Source organism: Lepisosteus platostomus, chromosome 12 (assembly GCF_059453375.1).
Source record: "Lepisosteus platostomus isolate fLepPlt1 chromosome 12, fLepPlt1.hap1, whole genome shotgun sequence".
NCBI lineage: Eukaryota > Metazoa > Chordata > Actinopteri > Semionotiformes > Lepisosteidae > Lepisosteus > Lepisosteus platostomus.
In genome coordinates, this window is record NC_142622.1 from 33,821,717 (window position 1) to 33,844,794 (window position 23,078).

The 23,078-nt window shown below is 37.8% G+C and overlaps 1 protein-coding gene and 1 long non-coding RNA gene across 3 annotated transcripts in view; one reads left to right on the forward strand and one right to left on the reverse strand.

Annotated features, from left to right (window-relative positions):
- Positions 1–23,058, reverse strand: rmp24 (ribonuclease MRP subunit p24). 2 transcript variants are annotated; one of them, XM_088601712.1, is made up of 6 exons: positions 23,023–23,041; positions 22,758–22,878; positions 17,998–18,017; positions 12,449–12,648; positions 1,643–1,848; positions 1–1,329 (listed from the first exon to the last, which is right to left on the reverse strand). In XM_088601712.1, coding segments are annotated over exons 1-6 (699 nt in total). In that variant the 5' UTR covers positions 23,024–23,041; the 3' UTR covers positions 1–1,178. The 2 variants fall into 2 exon arrangements, with proteins under 2 accessions (XP_088457838.1, XP_088457839.1); XM_088601713.1 differs by having other exon boundaries at positions 22,758–23,058.
- LOC148651439 (uncharacterized) overlaps positions 18,937–23,078 on the forward strand; it is a 34,836-nt gene continuing 30,694 nt past the window's right edge. Inside the window, exon 1 of the long non-coding RNA XR_015925754.1 lies at positions 18,937–18,990. This is a non-coding gene — a long non-coding RNA (uncharacterized LOC148651439). The remainder of the gene's footprint in view (positions 18,991–23,078) is intronic.

Here is a 23,078-nt window from a genome sequence, read left to right on the forward strand (position 1 = left end):
TGGTTCAACAAATATTTATTAACAATAGTAACAAACACTACACACGACATAAATACAACACACACGTTTCTGTATTTATAAGTTCACATACAGTACAAGGCATTCCATAGGTGTTCCAGACGAGGTGATCCCAATCACCCAGAAAACCCCAGACTGCTACCACTTTTTCGACTCTTAAAAAAGGCCTACAGAGGCCAGAGATATGCTGCCATCTAAATGAAATGCAATACATTCTGCTGTGAATTAGCTCTCTCTGCAAACCCAGATGCCACAAAATAAATGGGAGCCTATCTCTGTATTCTAAAAATGCAGCCCCAAACAGGAAAGGCTCTGTTTAACAGAGGTATTCATGACTCAGGAAGCCCAAGTTCCCTCAAATACAGAATAGCAAGCTTCAACTACTTAGTTCTAATCCAGTTTTGTCTGGATGATCATGAAGTAGGGGCTCTCGTTCCAACTCTTCTCTTGTGGTCTGACCTTCTTTCTCTTCTTTATACCCTTTTTTTCTGGATCGGATCTTTTATGGTGTGTTTCTGGACTGCTGATTGACACTTCATTTACCCACAACTTCCTAGTCACCTGTGGCTGTAACAATATAACTGCAAACTATATAACACTGAAAATCTTTTTTTTTTTAAAAAAACAACTGATTTGAGAATAAAAGCTGTACAATTTCAGAGAAGTGAAAAATGAAATAACTTAAATTTTTACAACCCAGCAAATCATAATATAGTCTTGATCTGTTGTAAAGTTAATGTACTGTTAAAAAAGCTGATTAAGGCTGATCTATATACTGTACCACTTCAAATTGAGTGGACTAAAATACAACATTATTTCAATTATATATAAAGTCTTCATAAAAGTTTACTATACAAGAATAAAAATACTGAAATCAGAAAAAGGCGAAAAGTCTTTGGTCATTTTATTTCACATGCAAGCAAGAATTTATGTTAAAACATCATTATAGCCAGTACATTCAAAGTCCACAAAGAAGCATCTTCATAGGACCAACTATTGTTTTTTTTTTTTTAAAAAAGAAAAGATGTGTCAAAAATACAATTCTGTAAAAGTCCATTGTGATCTCTACAATTGAAAAGACATTTAAGTGTTAAAATATTATTGTGGAAAAAGCTTCCTGCACTTGCCAAAATTCTTGTCATGGTTCTGCTTCGCATTGCTCAAAGTGAAGAAAGGAAGTCCTGTAGACCGCCTTTTTTATTTTTCTCATTCTCTTCAAGGACTAGCAGTCTCTTGAGGTTCGAAAAGGCAAACTTCTTCGCACTGGCCGATTTGGAGGAAGAGGAGCTGGCAGGGGCTGAGGACGCTGACCTGCGAAGAGACATTTCACTCCATGAGGTTTATGTGACTCCAGCATGTTACAGTCACAAAAGGGAAATTCAAGGAAAGGAGTGGTTATGATCATTTTATCCCACTTCTGTCTGTATAAGCAGATGTCTTCATAATAAGCACCTTTGCACTAATACACTAAATAAGGTCCAGGTCAAATTCCTGATTTAGGAAGCATCCTATGAACATACTGTGCACAACAAAATATTTCTCAGCCACTCTTTCTCTTCTGTGCAAGTGCATTACGGAAAGCAGTACTCTTCCAAATCCTTATTCCAAACACAAGCAATATTACCTTGGGGTACCAGCTGGGCTTTTGCCTTTTGAAGCAGACTTGGGGAGTGGTGTAGAGGCTTTGCTAGCCGACTGTGGAGTGAGACCAGGTGTCTTCTGTCTAGTCACACTACGTGGAGTGTTGAGGTTCTTGGAAAAGCCCGTCAAGAAGTCTCTGCTCACACCACCCTGTCTTGAGGTCTTGTTGCAGTTGTAACAGGTGACCAACTAAAAATAATACAGGATTATTGTACACTGAATTATGCAACAACTTTTTCTCAACCACAGCTGACAACTCAATTAACATTAAAATGTAGACACAATGGCGGCCATCAGTCTGAACTTGTGAAGATGATGTCAAAGCAAAATCTAATTACGTTTTTTTAAATATATGTATGGAACAGGAATAATTGGTTTAACACAGCAATACCATGCTTTTTAAATCATTTGTCTATACATTTATGTCCTTATCCAAGAAAGAAGAAACTATTACATTTCAGGAATTCTTATGAAATTTATATCATCCCATTAAAGCACAAGTTATGATTTAGTTGAAACCTAATATTGTAAGTGTAAACATGAACGTTAAACTAAGTTATAATGTCAACAGTTCATTAATTACTGTACAGTGGACAATCAGCACATTGATTAATGTGTAGTGATGAGATGATATATTATATTCTGTGATTAACAACAACCTAGCAAACGTTTTTGAAAGAGGAATGAAACAAACAAATCGAACAGGATTCTAAAACCCAAAAGTTAACTTCCACGTACTGTTTGAAGAAGGTGCTACTGTACAACAAGTCCAGTCAGTTAACAACTGAAATAAAAATAACTGCTTTAAAATTGGATTCATAGGAAGAAACTCACCGAAACAAAAGCTGCCATGACGAGTTACAACTGGAAGGATGATCTTAGCAGATAAAATTGAACTCTCCTGTTTTCACTACTGCTCTATATAATGTACAGCCGCACAGCTGTGAGCCAATCAATCACCACTGGGTGGGACTGTGGAAAATTCATTCATCCCCCTTTCCCCGTCTTTGCCAAATGATGTCGGAAATATTCCTGCCCTGCTCAAGGCACTGATCTAGACAGCAATCTGGCTTTACTGGAAATAAATGATTTTCTTTTTCTCTACTGCACAACAGCATTTTTGTAACATAGGTTTGACAAACCTATGTGTGTGTGGTTTTAAGTCATTGATTTGATTTTTACATACTATAGATAAATTTAGTTGACCAGATGCTCTTAGGAAATATTACCAAAATATTTTTATTAAGCATTACATGGTTGATTTATCTACTCTTAAATGACTGTAGGACAGTTTTAAGAGCTGCCTCCACAAAAACTAGTGGGGTACTGTAAATCAATTTTCAGACTTTTCAGGATTTGCTTTCCCCACATAGTAATATACTCCAAACTAATACTCCATAGTAATACTATGTATATACTTAACAAGAGATGCACTGTGAATCTAAAAATAACTATCTCCAATAGTAATACTCCAAACTATTTTTAAATTAGAAAATCAAAAATTAAGGAATGGATACGCTGTTGTTCTAGATTATTCTGATATATTGCAATTATAGCAAAACTAATCTGTACACTGTTTTCTATCTAATATGAAATCAATTAAAATCACAACTCAAACTTACTTGCTCAATCAATAGTAGTGTTGTAACTATATGTGTCATCCAAAATCATGTCACTGAAAGTTACAGAAGAACAAATTAAAAAATTAAAAAATGCTATTTTTAAATGGATGAAAAACGATTTTATTTTAGAACTGAAACTGAAAGAGGGAACCGAGTTAGAACTCTAGAGTAACCAATGTTGACTTAGAAAACATGATACGGGCATTCATCAAATGTTGCAGCATTCATTAGCAACTAATTGACTCCTAAGTCTAAACGGGGTCAAGTGAAGCAGTTGGATGAAACAGACTGTGCTTTTGGACCGTCTCACCAGAAGAATGACTAGCACAGAATTATGAAACTCACACTGAAAAAGAATGTTGCCCTTTCTGTGAAGAACAGTAGTGAATTTGTACTTCTTAAGGGTTGGCTGACTCTGGAAACAGGCTTTACAATAGGATAACAATATAAAGCCTGCATCCAACTGACAAAATGCTTAAGACAGCATAAATATCAGTGTTATCGATTGTTCATTACAATTTCTGATTAAACATTTATGATTTGAGTTGAGTGCGGGCCACACCCCGGTGGATTTGAAGACGGTCTCTATATTTCCCCGTCCGAAGTTTCAGACTCTTCAGAATCAGAAAAGGCTACAGAAAGTGCTTCCTCATGACTATCAAAAGTACAAGGATGATTGACAAAATATTGATTGCAAGGTAATGAATATATTTAATCAATATAAATGTATACATATAGTATACTTCTGATGGAAGTTGTATTTATACATGCTAATATTATATAAATCTATTTTCATGCTGAATAAATATAACTTAGGTGCCGTTCAGAAAGGGTATGAACACTTTTGGAGGTTATTATAGAAGGACGAAAAAGCAGAAATGCTCTCTCACACATAGAGCTGAAGACGTTATCTTTAGATACACTTTCGAACGTGCCACCATGTCTCCAGTTTATGCCCTGCTATGCAGAATGCCTAATCTAGCTGGCATTACACTTCCAAAATGACACCAACTAACAATGGAAACATGTAAATAAAACAAGGCTCACATGACTACAACGGTTATTTTATCTTCTAAACAATTCCTTAAACCAAACCTTCGCAAAATAAAATAAAATAAATAAGAAGCTTAGATTGTGCTAAAAATATATGCCACACAGATGTAACAGCATGAAAGCAGTGATATATAAAGGTTACCATCTTTTGCTACAGAAGTCAATTCTGTGATCAAGCAAACAGTATTTGCTTAGCTGTCCAGTAATGTACTGTGACTACTTAAGAAAACTATTCTACAACTGTACTCAGAATTGGATAAGAACTCAGGAATGGGTACAGTTGACAGTGCAACTTCTATTGCTTATCTGATTAATGAACCAAACGTGAAAGAATCTTGCTCATGAAGAAGCAGAACAGCAATCAGCTCTGCTAAGGACTTGAAATATGAGTGTGATTAAGAAAATAGACCACAGACTCACAGTAAAAGATATGGGTCTACCCTGGTGCAATTGTCACAGACTGCTTTGTAGGCAATCAAGCCGACCAGTGAGTTCTTTGTCTCTAATAATACACTGCAAATCAAAAATAACACAAGTGACGCTGCCAAGTGCTGGTGGGGATCAGAAAGAATGACCTTAATGGAGTCCACCTCCAGGCAAGCGATTGCCCTTGAATATACTGTACAAAAGTGAAAGAGGAAAACATATCATAGAGCCAATGCCTCTATAATGAAAACCAATTCCAGATCTATATCACTTAGGCCATAACTGAGCTGTGCAGGGGTGGAAATAATTCCTGAGACTAGCAATATCTGATTAATAACAGGAAGCATTAACAACTGTTTAAAAGAATACATTTGCATGATAATAAAGAAACAAAACAGCCTAATGACAAACATCATGCTGCTGCTTCTCCAAAGAAAAAAATCTGAAGAATTAAAAAGCCATTAACACTAAACCTCAGTAATCAAAATTGTTTTCTATAGAGCTGGTGATGTTGAGATGTATTTACAAGCAGAAGAACGTTTTATATTAATAACTTCCTAAAGGTCCATCTTTAGCCACAGGAAAAAGATGAAAAACGTTTACTTAAATTTTTTTTACATAACTGTCATGATAGACAACACGTTCGCGCAGTAGTTAGCATTGCTGCATCGCAATATTGGGGCCCTGGGTTCAATTTCAGATCTGGGGTGCTATCTCTGTGGAGTGAATGTTCTCCCTGTGTTAGCTTGGGTTTCTTTGGTGTCCTCCTGCAGTCTCAAGACATAATTGCAGGTTAATTGGCCATAGTTGTGAGTGAGTGTGTGTGGATTTGTGTCCGTCTGCCCTGTGATGGGCTGGCATCCTGTCCAGGGTGTACCCTGCCTTGTTCCCACTGCTCCACCATCACCCTGAACTGGAAGAACTGGTTAGGAAATGGATGGAGGGATATTTGTCATGATGAAACCCCTTAAAGGCATAAACAGATACCGTGAAACCGTAAAAACAGCTGGATATATTGTTTGACTGCTAAAAGGCCAACTGGAAAAAATACTGAACTGCATTCTGTCATGACATCTAGATCCATAGTATCGACATCTGTAGAAATAAGGAATAGTTTAAAGCCAAGCTGACATTCTGAAAACTGACCATTACTTTTTACAAACATCTATTAAAGTATAATTAATAAATTAATTGGGTGACAAAAGACAATGCAGTTGTTACTGTGGTCCCACCCTGTAAGACGATTTTTCTGAAGATAGCCTACAGCTATTTTTTATATTTATTTTTCACGTTTAATTTAAAACTGTAAAACCTACTTTGAAGCTACAGTTGGAAGCACCAAGAGAACTTTACTTTTATTTACAACACTTGGTGTATGTTGCAACAGTGTTTTTAACTACTATTTATGGCAAGAAGAAAAATTCTAATATTCAAAACAGTCAGTTCAATCACTGCTTTTTGTTTGCTCTTTTTTTTTAGTTTAGCATTTGTATCTTGTGCATATATATATTTTCTATTCTATGCAAAACTAAATCAATCAGACATGAAAAGTCCATCAAGGCTGTAGTCTATGTATTCTGTGATTTGAATAGCAAATATTGTGAGCAGGAAACAGAACAGTCCTGAGATACAGTTTTCAGACAAACTGAAGTCCTGGCAAATCCTTTTAACTGTCCTTTAATTCAGGTACAACAGGAATAATATCTTTAAAGTGAACCTCTCTGTTTGTTCATCAGTCCTTAGTATCCAGTGTGCTGAATGTGAAGCAGCATCCAAAACAACCTTTTTTATTAACAATTCCATGGACGTTGTGGTTTAAGAGTGCACAAACAATGAAGAAAATAGGGTTACAAAGTGAACACCAAATTCTCTGACCTTCTTAAGTTTTTAAGTGTTAGGGCACTTGCTTTGCATAGTTTCTTGTGGATATTGTTGGACTTTGAAGGAAACCAACATTTCTAGAGATTTGTTTTAAAAAAGTTGCCATCCTTTTACACCTTTTAAACATAAAACCTTAGCCCTGACATAACACCTGATTCTCTGCAGTCATTAAAAATCTAAGGACATTTCTCAAAAAGAGCTGGCGTGTTACACATTTACAACTGGCCATTCCCAACCATGGCCTCCTAATAATCCCCATCTCTGAACTGGCTTCATCACTCTGTTCTCCTCCCCACTGAGAGCTGGTGTGTGGTGAGTGTACTGGTGTACAATGGTTGCTGTAGCATCATCGAGGTAGTGCTGTACACTGGTGGTGGTGAAGGGGATCCCCATCTGTAAAGCACTTTGAGTGGAGTGTCCAGAAAAGCGCTATATAAGTGTAGGGATGATTATGACCACAAGACATTATTATAACTATTGTCATCATCATCATCATCATCATCACCATGGAATGGCTTCTGAACATCCCATTTAAATACATGCAGCTATCAAATTGAAATACACTTCAACTTCCTCAGCTTTACACTCACTTAAAATGTTTTACGTCGTGAACTAAGATTTGTATGATGTCTGCACATTTAGCAATTTAGCGAAGTTTCAAAGAGTGAAGGAAGGGTTCAATTATACAATTGTGGGTTTTTTTGCAAGAACACAGAAATTTTATGGAAGGTCAATTTGCAAGTAAAATCAAAATAAACTCTTTGCTTTATAATTTGAACAAGTAAATAGAACTGGAGAGGTAAAAAAAATCTCTAGTCAGCCTTTCTGAGCAATTCCTCCCTTCTGCCTATAATCTGTAAAACACACTGAATGTACCTTCTAAGAAGTGTTATTCCCAGAGCACTGCTTTCATCTGAGCTTTCCTCACATCACTGCCAAATGCTTTGACCCTGAGAAAATACTGTCACCCTGAAACTGCTGTATATAGAAATGTGACCTCTAATTTAAAGTCAAGTTCCCTGCCTTGTCCACTATTTGTGCTTATCAGCTACTTCAGAAGACTTCTGACTCTTCAGCTGTTGAAGGGCACTCTGTGAACTCAACTGCAGGAATGTAAGCATACTCTCCTCTGCCTCTTTCCCTTCCTTGATTAAGCCTGACTCTTATCATAGCACACTCATCCACGGCTGAACACAAACCTTAAAGCTCTCAACTATCTTCAGTTATACACAGCTGCCTATCAGCCCAGCATTTCCTTTGCGAAGTATATACATTTGGGATATTGATTAAATGTTTTGGTGGCATTTTGAGCACTGGATGAATGACTGTTGCATAAGCAACACACTTTAGTGGGTGGTCTGATTTGGCACAAATTGGGTGATTTAACACGCTGCAAGTCAAGCTTGGTGAAAAACTAAGAAAGATTGGAATCAATTTGCCTCATATATTTGAGAGAACAATGACTTTGTTCTTTTTCTTGGGTGTTCACAGCCTGCAACATCCAATATCAAGGTGATAGTCCACAGTCCAGCAACATAAGGCCATAATTTGGAAAACTATAAATTAGTGACACCTCACTGAGATTGTTGGGCAGGTAAAGTGTGATGCCTGGGCAGGAGGACTTCTTTTGTAGTGCAACCTGACCACCAAGCACAGCAGTTCTTAAGTCCTGGGATCTCTAAGGTAAGTAGCAGCTTAACTATAGATAAGAATTTGATAGCTGAGCCATGAACAATCTATTCGCCAAATTTGAGCCCCACCGATCATCTGTGGCAGTGGTTCTCAAACTGTGGTATGAGGTGCCGCAAGACGGTACGCCATATGACCCTGGAACTTTGTTGTGTGTGCTGCAAAATTGGGATGGGTTTTCATATTTTCTATTTTAACAAAATTAGCTTGTGTCGAATACGCAGCCAAGGTACTACGATAAAGCGCGCTAATACTTGAGTGAACACAAGAACTACTATATAATTCCATACCATTGTATAGGAATGCGTGCTATGAACGAAAGTGGCCAATTGTATTTTAAAAAAAAAGTTATGTCCAGAAAATAGGGAGGTAGGAGAATGTGTGTGATTTTGGAGCACAGGAAAGCAAGATAGATAACAGAACAATATTTAAGAACTGTTCTAGGTTAATTTGAGAAAAATACACTGAGCGTCTCTGCGTTTCGCTCCCATGCACATGAAATAAAAACCTCTTTTAACTTCTGAGACGAACTCCTGAAATGGGAAAGGGGAAAAATGCAAACTTGCGGATTGCTAAAGCTAGTAAGCCCCCACACTACTTGTGAAGAACTTTGTTTACCGTTGGCAAAAGAGTTGACACGTATTATGTGTGGAGAAAAAGCTGCTAGACAGCTCGACCTGCTGCCCCCTCTCCGAAAGACACAGTCACTCATAGAATTATTGATATGGCGGATGATGTCAAAAGTACGCTGATAGAGCGCGTTAAGATGAGCAGATGCTTTCACTGCAATTTGATGAGTCTCTAAATGTCGTTGATTTGGCCCATTTGCACGTTTACGTTCGTTACGAGTTTAAGGGCATGTCCCATGAGGACTTTCTGTTCTGTAAGCCGCTACCAACAGGAACTACAGGAGAGCACATAGTTCAGTTTTTGAATGAATTTATCAAAGAGAACGGCATCGACTGGATAAAATGCATCAGAGTTTGTACATACAGTGCTAGAGCGATGACAAGCCGAGACAGCGGTGTAGTTGCAGGAGAGGTTGCTCCAGATATGAACTGCAGCATCCAAATATCACATTGATAACCCACCAGATATGAACTGCAGCATCCACCGCGAGGCCTTGGCCGTCAAGAAAAAGCCTGACAATTTAAAATCAGTTAAGACTCTGTTGTGAATTGTATCAAGGCTCGACCAATTCACAACTGCTCTGCTCGACTAAACAGGCTCACCCCTCTCACTGAAATAGTGCTTTTTATTGTTTATTTTTAATTGTTGTTGTTGTTCCTTTTGTCATTCTGTAAGGCACTTTGAGAAGCCACCTTTAAAAGGTGCTATATCAAATAAAGTTTATTATTATAATATTTATTATACATGTATGTGAGTGTGTGCAGGCACGCGTGCCCATATTGGTCATTGAGATTTTCTGGGGTTCCTATGAGAAGATGATTCGTAGGCGGTACTTGGATGCTTTGGTTTGATCAGGGGTGGTACTTGGTCCAAAAAGTTTGAGAACTACTGATCTATGGGATGAGACTGGAACTACATGACATCTAGGGCTGAAACAGACCAGTCAAAAGGCACATGCTTGCCCAGGCTCTGCAAGAGGACCCGAGACAGAAACCCACAACACATCATTCTCAACCTCATGCAAAACATGCATTTGCTGATATACAACTTGTATTCTGTTCCAGGGTGGCTACTTATGCAACTGCCTGGTGATCAGATCTGTTTACATCAAATTAAGCACCTAATGAATTTACATATGGTATGTCTGTGCAATAAAATGTCAGTGCACCTGCAACAAAAAAAGACTGTCCTTCTCACCATAACTTTGTGAATGTTTTACTGGTGTAAGCAGTTTCTTTTTCTTGCTCAAGGCAATTATAATGCAAACTAAACATGACACACTTAAACCAAATATAAACAAAACAAGGCAAAAAAAAGAGAGAGGCACTCTTTAAGCTTCTAGAACATTCTCAGAGGCCCGAAGCTTATTCAAAAAAGCTTATTCAGTTCAAAATTTTCCTCTTCATTACTCATCTAATCTCTCAAGCTCTATCACATCTTCCTGAAGACAACTTCACTCAGTAACTGAAAGGGTATAGGTTTAACACTCATTTCCTTAATATTCCATTTTAGAACAGAACACAATACTTTGTCATATTCTTTGCATATTTATAGTGATTTGCACAAGGTATGAGGTACTGTATGGACAAGATATAAATAAGTATGAGAGTTTTTTTTCCCCCAGTATAAACATTTTTCCTTCTTCACAGACGGTTCAGGAATGTGTCCCTTGTGAATAAGGAGAATTGTGTGTGCAAAACTGTTTGAGATGATGACACTGGAACTGGTCTCATTGTCTTTTATTATCTGTTGAGGGTTTGTCATATACATGTGAACTCTTGGACCAGAAAACGAGGAAACCTGACTGATCGATGTCATGTGCTGTCTGAGCCTAAAGGCATGGAAAACTGTTAGATATTGACCACTCTCTGTAGTGAGAAAGCCATCATGCCTGGAGCATGGAAACAGGAATGACCTGCTGTGGCTTTAATCTCAGTTCAGTTCAGTGGCTGGGGAGCAACGGGGTTCACAGAAAAGCAATGACAGCAGCTCATAAAATTCAAGTCCTCAACTTACCTCCCTTTAATGTTTTTTGGGAGGTAAGTGAGAAAGCTTTGTAAATTTACGGAAATACATGCACTTTACATGCACAGTTCTTCTAAATCATGAGAACATCCTGCGAATGTCCTTCAAGCTAGAGACAGAATATTTTGTTTTCTTAGGTACGCTTTAGTGTTTTCAGCAGATGAGCAAAAAAAAAAACACAAGAAAATGAAGGGGATTTTAAAATCTGTTTTATGTGAGGATGAAATGTATCAGGATGACTAAGGCTCAGAGTGCATCAAAATGATAACTCATTTGCAAAATTGCAATCCCATTAAAATTATAATGGGTTTACGTTGTAACACGAAGGTGTACGAGCGAAAAATAAATATCCATCTCCCACAACCGCAAGGAATTATCTTGGGAAATTCCTCACTGATGTGGTCGAATTAGAATTGGAGATCAAAACATAATAAATACAAATTTTTCACTAAAGCTTGCTTACCCCCATCCTTTCGGATTAAGACTGTGAATTTTTCACTACCCTGCGGACTGGTATAGACCATAAGGAAAATAAATTTGATGACTGACTTGGCTATTGGAGAAAGTTTCCTTTCTGACATCTGGGACTAGAAATCAATTGGAAAATCAAAACAAAACAGTAAAAAAAAAAAAGAAGTCAATGACATTGCCAACCTGGACTGAGAAACTGCAGCTCTTCTTTAAGGGGCAGAGTAACATTACACTGGTACCTTCCTAACATAATATTAGAGGAAGCAGATATAAGGAGAGCCAGTTTTGAAGACTGAAAGTAGTGAGAAAGGAATCAGCACTGCCTCAGGTGTTTAAGGGGAGGAAACACACCACTTTGGCATCTGATTGAGAGTGAAGGAGTATTATTACAGGGAATTCTTTCTTTCTGTGAGTCCTTAATACAAAATACTTTCTTGACATGGTTAACTACAGTTCTATTATTTTTTGCAAACAATAAGGATGTCACAAAATTATTTTTTTAAATACCCCCTTTATTACCACTGATACCATGTGTACTACATTGTTTTCTACAATTATAAGAAATACACCTTAAGTGCGAGAAGAGAAATAAACTTCATTTTTACCTTTGAACTGCAAATCCTCTACACTAGATGTAAAACCTAGGTGAAATTTTATAATAGTGGCTCCCTTTACAAACACGTTTTACTGGAAAATGAAAAATTGCATTTTCTACATGCTGCTAAATGAATTGCAACACAGCAATCAAGCACACAATTAATGCATTATGGAAATAGAGGCTCTGTACGTCAAGAATTACAAAAGAAACCAACACTACATTGAGTGATGGCCGTTTAAAAGTTTTCTTTTGCAAAACTTTACAAATCATAAAAAAAAATACACTAAAATATTAATTTGATATCTGAAACACTGGCCACCTGTATTGCATACAAAAATTAAATTAACAACAATAATTTGTGTGCTTTCTGACCATGGTCTCTCATGAGCCTTACCATTGTGCTGGTAGAATTCCTAAACCTTCTCAAAATCTTCATTTGCTTCAGGCTCAGAGTCTTCTGTGCTGCCTCCATTTTTATAATCTTCTGTATCTGGAGGTTTGACTTCTGTTTTGGTTTGAATCGTACTCTGTGGTTACCAGGAAGGCGCCACTGGAAACAAAATGGGCAAATCAAACGATTCCGAAGACCGCCATCTACAACAAAGAGAGGTGAGATGGGATCACATTTAATACTTTTTTACATCACGTTCTCCTTTAAAGTGCATGCAAATGTTTTTTTGTGGATGTGTAAAAGAAATGAACTACTAAACTACCCTTAAGTCAAACTGAGATATAATATTCTTGATTTAAAAAAAGTGGAAACATTTACTCAAGTTATAGATGAACCCATTAACGCTAAAATTAAGAATAAACAACGGACTGTCACCATCATTATCAAACAATATAAACAATTCTAAACGGAATTTGTTTATACTGCCCATTCCCTCACTAAAGGCAGCAAAATATTTAGAGACAGATATACAAGCAATATTAGCCAACTCTGATTTAAAACAAAACAATGAAGATTGGATTGCTTCTGCCAAGTGTGCAACATGCGCACCGGAAAAACGATGAATCACAAACAGCTTTAGGATATAAGCTGACACAAAAACTGAATTCTGGAAAGAAATGTATGTGAACTAGATAACTGGCCATGCTACAATAAACGATATAGTGCACAAATACAGTATTTGCTCATTTCTTTCTTATACTGCAATTAATGATATCCTAAAAGTATTTGCAAAATCCCGATATAATCTTTTCTATCATTATTATTATTTTTTAACAGGTCTCTACATTGCACTCACATAAGTATATGCCAGCGATATGTAGCTATATGTAGGTCCTATTTAGCAAACCTGACAATGAAACCAGGTCAGTGGAAAATGTACTATGACAAGCAAGTAAACTGCCGATTTGAAATGCTGAGGACAGCAGTAGGCTCTAGCACACAAATTCCAAAAGTTTGCTGAACAGTCTAGTTGTCGATTAGCTCTGCAATAAGCAATTTTTATTTACCAGAAGGCTGCTCATACAATCAATTTTGAAGCCAAAAAGAAACCGTTTAGAAAAATGCTTGAGCATTTCAAGCTTTATACATTGTATGGCCAATGTCTGTTTTCCTTTCTAAAAGGAAGTCCAAGAATGTGGAATTACTGGGATATTTTTACAGGCGTTGTTTAAGGACAGCCAGTACATTATGGAACTGTGAAGCCTCTCTTTATTATTATTATCATTATTTTATTATTATTGCTTACACTTATATAGTGCTTTTCTGGACACTCCATTCAAAGCGCTTTACAGGTAATGGGGACTCCCCTCCACCACCACCAATGTGCAGCATCCACCTGGATGATGCGACGGCAGCCATAGTGCGCCAGAACGCTCACCACACATCAGCTATCAGTGGGGAGGAGAGCAGAGTAATGAAGCCAATTCTTAGAGGGGGGTTATTAAGTAAGGGCCAATGGGAAATTTGGCCAGGACACCAGGTTACACCCCTACTCTTTTTGAGAAACACCCTGGGATTTTTTAATGACCATAGAGAGTCAGGACCTCGGTTTTACGGCTCATCTGAAGGACGGCGCCCGTTTACAGTATAGTGTCCCCATCACTATACTGGGGCATTAAGACCCACATGGACTGCAGGGAGAGCACCCCCTACTGGCCCCACTAACACCTCTTCCAGCAGCAACCTTAGTTTTTCCCAGGAGGTCTCCCATCCAGGTACTGACCAGTCTCACACCTGCTTAGTTTCAGTGGGTTGCCAGTTGTGAGTTGCAGGGTGATTTGGCTGCTGGCAATACATCTCAGCTCACTGCTGACATGCACTGGACTCATCACGAGAGAAAGATGAACTGCAGATCCATCAGAGTGTTCAGCCTTCGGCACTGCAAGCATCGCCATATGGTACAGGAGGACCAGTACCAATTCAAAAATAACAGTCTTCGAAGACAGTATTGCTTTCGACGTGATTTCTTACTTTTTGTTTTTGTCCTTTTAAGGAAATTTGACCGGGCTACATTTTGATTCAACTATATCAGAGTACAGTCAAACATACTGTACTAGAACTGACTAAATCACCAAAACACAACATTAAATCAAGGTCAGTCGACTATTTTGTAAGGATTTTAGTTTAGATCACTGTTTCATAGCAGGTATTAGAAGTGGCATAAAAGAGAATCTTCCTCCTTTGATGTTATCTAAATGATGTCCTATGAATTTTAATGAACAGGCTTTTTTATCTGTTCTGGCATTAATAAATGAAAAAATAATTTCTCTCATCCTATCCATCAAAGACGCATGGACCTTATTTAAAGATTGTTACCAGATATGAGGTTTAAAGTTAGAATTTGCCACTGCTCTCAATTTGGCCCCAAGGTGTCAACTTTAATTAATCAAGACTCATTTAGAGAAATGTTAGGGCCTCTAACAATTCCACTCACTGGCTTTCTTTCACACAATTTAGAAATACGTGCAAGCAAAAATTAGAAGCTCCAAATAAAATCATTACCCACTGATGTACCTACTTATTTACATTTTTCAGTTACTTATTAAAATGTGTTCTACTTATGGAAATCCTGCGCAACCGATAAACGTTAACTGAATAAATGTAACATTTCCACAAAGCCACTTGTGTGTCTGATATTGGATATTTGAATAAAAATACCAATTCACTCCAGTAAATTTCAGTCAAGTTCAAATGTACTTCAGGATTTATGATGCACCCTGTTACTGAATCAGACGTGCCAACCGAGCTTTGTAAAACTGTACTATGTCTGCTAGTCATGATGAACCATTTTATATATAACTTGCGGCTCAATTAATATCCGCCCTGCTGACCCACTTTTTCAATCTGTTAGAAAACAGCTGAAATCCCAGCAGACTGAAAGTGTGCCCTGGTTCTGCATCTTTTCAAAGGCAGCAATGAGTCAAACCCTAACTGGTACAGACCTACAGTGCCTTGCGAAAGTATTCGGCCCCCTTGAACTTTTCAACCTTTTGCCACATTTCAGGCTTCAAACATAAAGATATAAATTTTTTATTTTATGTGAAGAATCACCAACAAGTGGGACACAATTGTGAAGTGGAACGAAATCTATTGGATTTTTGAAACTTTTTTAACTAATAAAAAAATGAAAAGTGGGGCGTGCAAAATTATTCGGCCCCCTTGCGTTAATACTTTGTAGAGCCACCTTTTGCTGCGATTACAGCTGCAAGTCGCTTGGGGTATGTCTCTATCAGTTTTGCACATCGAGAGACTGAAATTCATGCCCATTTTTCCTTGCAAAACAGCTCGAGCTCAGTGAGGTTGGATGGAGAGCGTTTGTGAACAGCAGTTTTCAGCTCTTTCCACAGATTCTCGATTGGATTCAGGTCTGGACTTTGACTTGGCCATTCAAACACCTGGATACGTTTATTTGTGAACCATTCCTTTGTAGATTTTGCTGTATGTTTGGGATCATTGTCTTGTTGGAAGATAAATCTCCGTCCCAGTTTCAGGTCTTTTGCAGACTCCAACAGGTTTTCATCCAGAATGGTCCTGTATTTGGCTGCATCCATCTTCCCCTCAATTTTAACCATCTTCCCTGTCCCTGCTGAAGAAAAGCAGGCCCAAACCATGATGCTGCCACCACCATGTTTGACAGTGGGGATGGTGTGTTGAGGGTGATGAGCTGTGTTGCTTTTACGCCAAACATATCGTTTTGCATTGTGGCCAAAAAGTTCGATTTTGGTTTCATCTGACCAGAGCACCTTCTTCCACATGTTTGGGGTGTCTCCCAGGTGGCTTGTGGCAAACTTTAGACGAGACTTTTTATGGATATCTTTGAGAAATGGCTTTCTTCTTGCCACTCTTCAATAAAGGCCAGATTTGTGCAGTGTAAGACTGATTGTTGTCCTATGGACAGACTCTCCCACCTCAGCTGTAGTTCTCTGCAGTTCATCCAGAGTGATCATGGGCCTTTTGGCTGCATCTCTGATCAGTCTTCTCCTTGTCTGAGCTGAAAGTTTAGAGGGACGGCCAGGTCTTGGTAGATTTGCAGTGGTCTGATACTCCTTCCATTTCAAGATGATCGCTTGCACAGTGCTCCTTGGGATGTTTGAAGCTTGGGAAATCTTTTTGTATCCAAATCCGGCTTTAAACTTCTCCACAACAGTATTACGGACCTGCCTGGTGTGTTCCTTGGTCTTCATGATGCTCTCTGCGCTTTCAACAGAACCTTGAGACTATCACAGAGCAGGTGCATTTATACAGAGACTTGATTACACACAGGTGGATTCTATTTATCACCATCAGTCATTTAGGACAACATTGGATCATTCAGAGATCCTCGCTGAACTTCTGGAGTGAGTTTGCTGCACTGAAAGTAAAGGGGCCGAATAATTTTGCACGCCCCACTTTTCATTTTTTTATTAGTTAAAAAAATTTCAAAAATCCAATAGATTTCGTTCCACTTCACAATTGTGTCCCACTTGTTGGTGATTCTTCACATAAAATAAAAAATTTATATCTTTATGTTTGAAGCCTGAAATGTGGCAAAAGGTTGAAAAGTTCAAGGGGGCCGAATACTTTCGCAAGGCACTGTATATCCACTTTGCCTTGCCTTTCTATATTCATGCAAAAACTGAGAAACAAGACATTGTGCTCCTTTCTTAGACAATAATTATATTTTACATGCTGTCTAGTTCTGATTCTGGACAAGGATGTATTATAGAAGCTTTAAAAGTTCTCAATGACACGATCTCTCATCTTTTGTCTCTTCAAAAAAAAAATTGCATTTGTCCAGCTGTTTTTTTTCTAAATAAGACGTTTGTGGATCAATCATCTCGACAGACTCTTGACATATTCCTTTGTATGGTTTCAGAATTACTTCCAAACCTATAATGCAGTATACAAATCCTGACAGATCCCTCACAACCTCTTCCAGTTACTAAGAGGAATATTACATAATCTCTAAAATGGTTTTTGGGAAAACTGGTCTTGTGCCAAATTGCCAAAACATCTATCATGGCATCCATTCCATTTATCACTGTGATCTTTACTCTTTCATTGATTTACCTTCTCTACATACCAACTGAATGCTTTAAATGGGTTTAAAATAATTTACATGTTTATGATTGAGAAAATACCTTCCCGTCTACATTATCTATTGCTGTTCTTTTATACTATTTTCAAATAGGTGTAAAACCTTCACCAGACCTATTTTTATCCGAGGGTGTTTGCTGTTGTACACTGAAATTGTTTCTGCCTGACACTTGCACTTGTTAACAGTGGCGTGTCCTGTTACATTACTGACATGTTGATGACTGTTCTTTTCTCGCAGTGCAGTTTTCTGCAGAACAGTGGCATAAACCCTGCTGGCCAGGATATCGCTAGTTGAAAACAATTTCTCAATTATAATTTATCTTGTTAAATAAAGAGGCTTATTGTTAGCAGCAATTTCTGCTAACAGCTTGAACACCAGCTTAAAAAGGCATTTAGAAATATTTTCTTGAGCTTACCTTTCTCCTGCTGTTGGCTCCTGAAAACAAAAAAAAAAAAGCAGGTGTTGTAAGTTCATCAAATGTATTAGTGTCAACATATCCACGCTATATGAAAATATTGCAGCATAACAGAGAGTTCATATACATACATGAAAGTTCGCATACAATGAGCCCTTGCTTGAAGAAGAATACATTTTGCTGATTGACCTGAAAACATCAATTTCACAGGCAATAAATATATGCCCACTTTAATTTTCTCATATGTAATTCACACATACCATAAACGTATGCTTCTATAACAATGATTATTACAAGAGGACAAGCATAAAAACTGCCTTTTAAAAAAGATTTTAATCGAAAACACATTATATATAATTATACAGGACAACATATTGTGCTATAGTAATACTTTGGAAATGACATACAAACAATGCAGAATTAAATTTATTACTGCAAAGTTGAGCTGTTCACTGGCCATGCTTAAGAACAATGTATACTGATGAGTCACATAGACCTTTGTTACCTAGACTATTAATAGCAAAAACTAAAAATGGTCAATGACATTCAAAGTCTGAGGCACACATATGAGGCACACGTGCTAAAGGAAAGACTATGATTAACTAAATCCCCCACTGCTGAGTGTTCATGTTGTCAAATTACAGCTTTTTAAAAACAACGTCCGGAGTGCTGTGCAAACAGTACTACCCTGAAGCCTAACACGAATGAGTTCTGTTGCAAAATGCAGATTTTGAGAGAAGAAATATACTTGACATAATCTATTACTGTATGAGCCCTGTTTCACAGCACAGCATGCACCTCAAATCATAGTGACAACTTCAAGCCTGAGAGATACCTAGATTTTTCTTTGAACTTCTAGTGTTACCATGGTTGATAGCTAATCTTAGAAACCTCTTAGCTAGCTAAATTTAGCTAGAGCATGCTACATTAGCCAAGTCAATTTACAAACAACACAGTGGTCAAGACAAAAAGACGCTGCAGACAAACTGCAAGGTAGGTGTCTTGGCACTGTCAAATTAACGACTTATAAAGACTTTCAATGTACGTCTTTTAAATGGCTAAAAAATGTTTATTCACATTAAAGAAACAATAATTATGTTACTTTTATTTGGCTACTTTTTAAGTATGTTACTATCATTTTGACCCAAGACCAGAAACAACCCTCTTTCTGCAGTATATACTGTAGCTCAATACAGAGAGGACATTTTTTGAAAGTGTGTCTGGTGGTTAAGGTGCCGAGCATGCAGCTTCCTAAAAACAACAACCTCTCTAAAATTCATTTTCTTCAACTTTGTTCCAGAATGCAAAAAAGCCAATGAACAGTACAGGATATTGCAGTAAGAAAATGGAGCAGTGTTTTAGGACATAGTACTCAATTACCCTTGAATTTAGGACAATATTCTTTTTTTATTGTTTAATTCTACAAAAAACATTTTAGCACTTAGAATAAGGTAGGCCTTTATACAGTATTTCAGCAGTACACTCCTTGACATCCTGAAGAACTGCCATTTTTGTTGCTTCAGACTTGTTTCTGAGCCAACACGTCAGGGACTTTCTCCTCATTAAACTTCAGATAACACAGCTAAGTAACGAGGCAGAACCAGAACAGGACAATGCTGAGCAAATGGAATAATGCAAAAACAAAGTACACTGCAGCACAGAAAACATTTACCCAATAATACATCCCAATAAAACCACAAACGTTCACTGAAATTGCAATGGAACGCTGTAGCTGGTCGCTCAGCGCGACGCGTCTCCTTGTGGCCTGCCCTCATTGTTGACAATCAGCTCACCACAGACGGCAGACGGCATTCTCTCCTGTGACGCCTGGTTTCAAGACTGCTGCTCAAGTTGGTTGACTCTATACAGCTGACGCATGCATACCACATCACTGAATAACATATTACAGTAACAGGGCGTCTGTAAGACCAGTCTCCTGGTTTCTGATAACATGGGCAGTATGTGAAGGCCGCTTTGTCAAGTACTAATAGTAACCCTCTAAATGAGAAACACGAGGCACAGTTCAACTCACAAGAGTGTTCAAATAATCCTTCTGGAAGAGCCGAAGTCAGAAGGAACTATAGCAACACACAGTGGGTCAACTGCAACATATGCAAAGGAGCATATTAACTTGGGATGATCCTTTACTTAGTATGCAGCTTCATACATTAGGATAATGCCATTTGCAATGAATTCGGTTGCTGAAATTAGTCCAGTGGGACTGAAAAAAAAAGAATCCAAATCTCCAATAAGATTTATAATTCAGCACTTCTGTCTCAAGAGGTAGAATGGGCCTTCGACACAAGTTATCGACTAAGCATAACGTCATACTACAAACATAAATATCACGGACATGAAAACTATAGCCACTTGTAACAAACGCAAATCATTATAACAACACAAGATGTTATCTTACAGAAGCACATTTCATGTTCTTAAAAAACTAGCCCTTGGATATCACTTATTTTCTTATAGGTGTTTTCCCAAATATGTAACATAGAGAATACAGGGGCTGTAGGCATTTTTCAGTCTGGAAACTTTGAGCAATATAAATATTTCCAGTATAGGCCCTGTATACAAGTACATCAGGAATGGCAGTTTTATGGCCTGAGGGAAAAAAAAAGGTGTAACGCGCAGTCCTGTGATCCATATTGAAGCGAGTGCTTCATGTGGGTTACTACCTCATTTTGATTTTGTTACTGTTGTTCCCTTGAAATTATTTCAAACCGAGAGGGGATATTTGAACCAGGGATCTTCTGTGCTTCAATCTTAGAAAATGTCCCTGTTGTTACCATGGATTTAACTTCACCATTACCCATAGAAGGAGTAGGAATGTGTAAAGTTCATTTAGCACAATAATTATAGCACAATATATTAGCAATAAATATACAATATATATCAGCAAAATAATCATATAGAATATCACATGACATTTTAGATGATTAAATGGGCATGTTCTTTTCCTTGTCATTGATGCCAGTCTTGAAACAAAGTAATAATAAGAAGCGTGTTTTTTCACTGTCTGACCAATCCCTGTTAATGTAAACAAGTGCTCTACAAACAGTTAACGCCTAGTTTCTAAAATTAGCTTCATTTGCAATGCAATGAATGATGCACTCTTTGGGGCATATACCTAAGGAACCCCTGCAGAGTTACTATATCATCTATTTATTTTCAAATGTCCGTTACATTTTAAGATTCTATCACTATCCCTTCACCTCACAGCACAAAAAATGCCAAGATGTTAGACCTCCACCATATCTTTTTATCATATCAAAATATTTGTGCTCTTGGCCTTCTTCGTCCATTTGCAAGGTGGGTGAAATGTTGAATATATTTGAGCATTTACCCTAACATCTTTTTAATTCAAATACTCCTTACTGCTGTGAAATAGTCCTTCTCTATGCCCTTTAACAAGATCAGCTTTAGTCCAGAAATGAAACCGAACAGATTTTACACATATTGCAATGCTATAAAAGAGCAGGAGAGAAGCCAGGTTTGAATTAAAATCAGTTGGATTAAAGCCTAGAAGTGGATGAAACGCATGAAAACTAGGTTTGGGGAAACTCAGCCCGATGTACAAATTAGTCAGGAACAGTTACAACTCGAGTCTTTTCCATTGCGGAACCATTTAGTTCAGCTAAATACCCTTTCAGAAGGAGGGGGAAAATCCAAAAGATCTCCACGTATTGTTTTTTTAAATCTCCTTAACTTCAAACCTGGATTTCGCACCGAGAGAAGCCCTCAATATGAATAGATCTAAAAACTGCCCAGGACCTAGGAACAATATCAGGAATATCTGGTCCACACGTTAAAACCACATAAACTATTGTTCTTTGTTTAAATGAAAACAAAGCCGCACTTATTTTAAAGCCTCGTACACCCCCCAGAATAGACAAAATGCTCTTTAAGCACGTTAGTCTGAAGGAAGCAGCGTATGTTGTCGTTGTATGTTGTCTGAAGGCAGCAGGGTATGTTGTCGCCCCACTGACAATCCTAAAATAGGAGTAAATAGTTCAGTAACTGTAGAGACGTAAGAAAGTGAAGTGTGTGGCTAACAGTGCTACACCGACGCCAGCTTAACGTGTTCTCCGAAAACAAGCACAACCTGACCCCTTTTTCTTACACAAAATACAGTACACTCACGGATTTAAACAAAGCGATAAGGTCACGACATCTAATACCACAGACAGGGGGGTGGGTTTGGGACCCTGATTTCCAATAAGTCTAACACACCCTTCATTTCCCGAGCAGGTTTTTGTCCAGATTTTCCTTTCATGCTTTGGCATGAGACATAAAGTAAGCATATTCAGAGTATGTGAAATATTTGCCATACAGAGAAATACTTTCAAAAACAGTATTGGGACAGTTTAATTGACAGGTCTTGAGAGCAGATATTCAGCATTTTCTTAGGGCAGCGAATATTTGGACTACCTTATTTAAATGAAAGCTCTTTGATCGTACTCAACTGCAATTAAAAATGACTTTATTTTATCAAATTCGGGTTCTGCACCATCTTTAACTACACAAACAAGTTCAATCGCAAGCATACATTAGGCACCAAACGTCCGCTTTGAAATAGCCACGGCCGCAAGGATACTTCTCGCTTTGAATAATACCGGATTTGCTGCAAAGCACTGCCATCCAGCGTGAAGACACTGCACAGGCACACTATCCACAACGTGATCAACAAATACAGCCATGAATTACTGTTCGACAAGAAAACAAATGAACTCTGCTGCTGTTGACTTCACACTTACATGAGAAAGCGGGATTGTTCCGGGCAGATGTCTTTGAAACAAATGGAAGCCTTCTTTAAAAAGTTCATTGTTTGTACTCGATCTTCGGACATGCCTGGCACGCTGGTTGTGGCACTGCACACTACAGATCAGAAGAAAAAACTGTATTTTTTACTAGCCCTGACAAATTTCGTAACAGAAATAAAAACAAAATAAATGTGACACTACAGATATCCGAATATATGCTAGAAAGCACAATGAAAAAACATTATTTTTGGCAGCTCACTCTAATGTTAGTTGAAAGATTCCCATAATGCATCACTCTTGCGCAAAGCATCATGG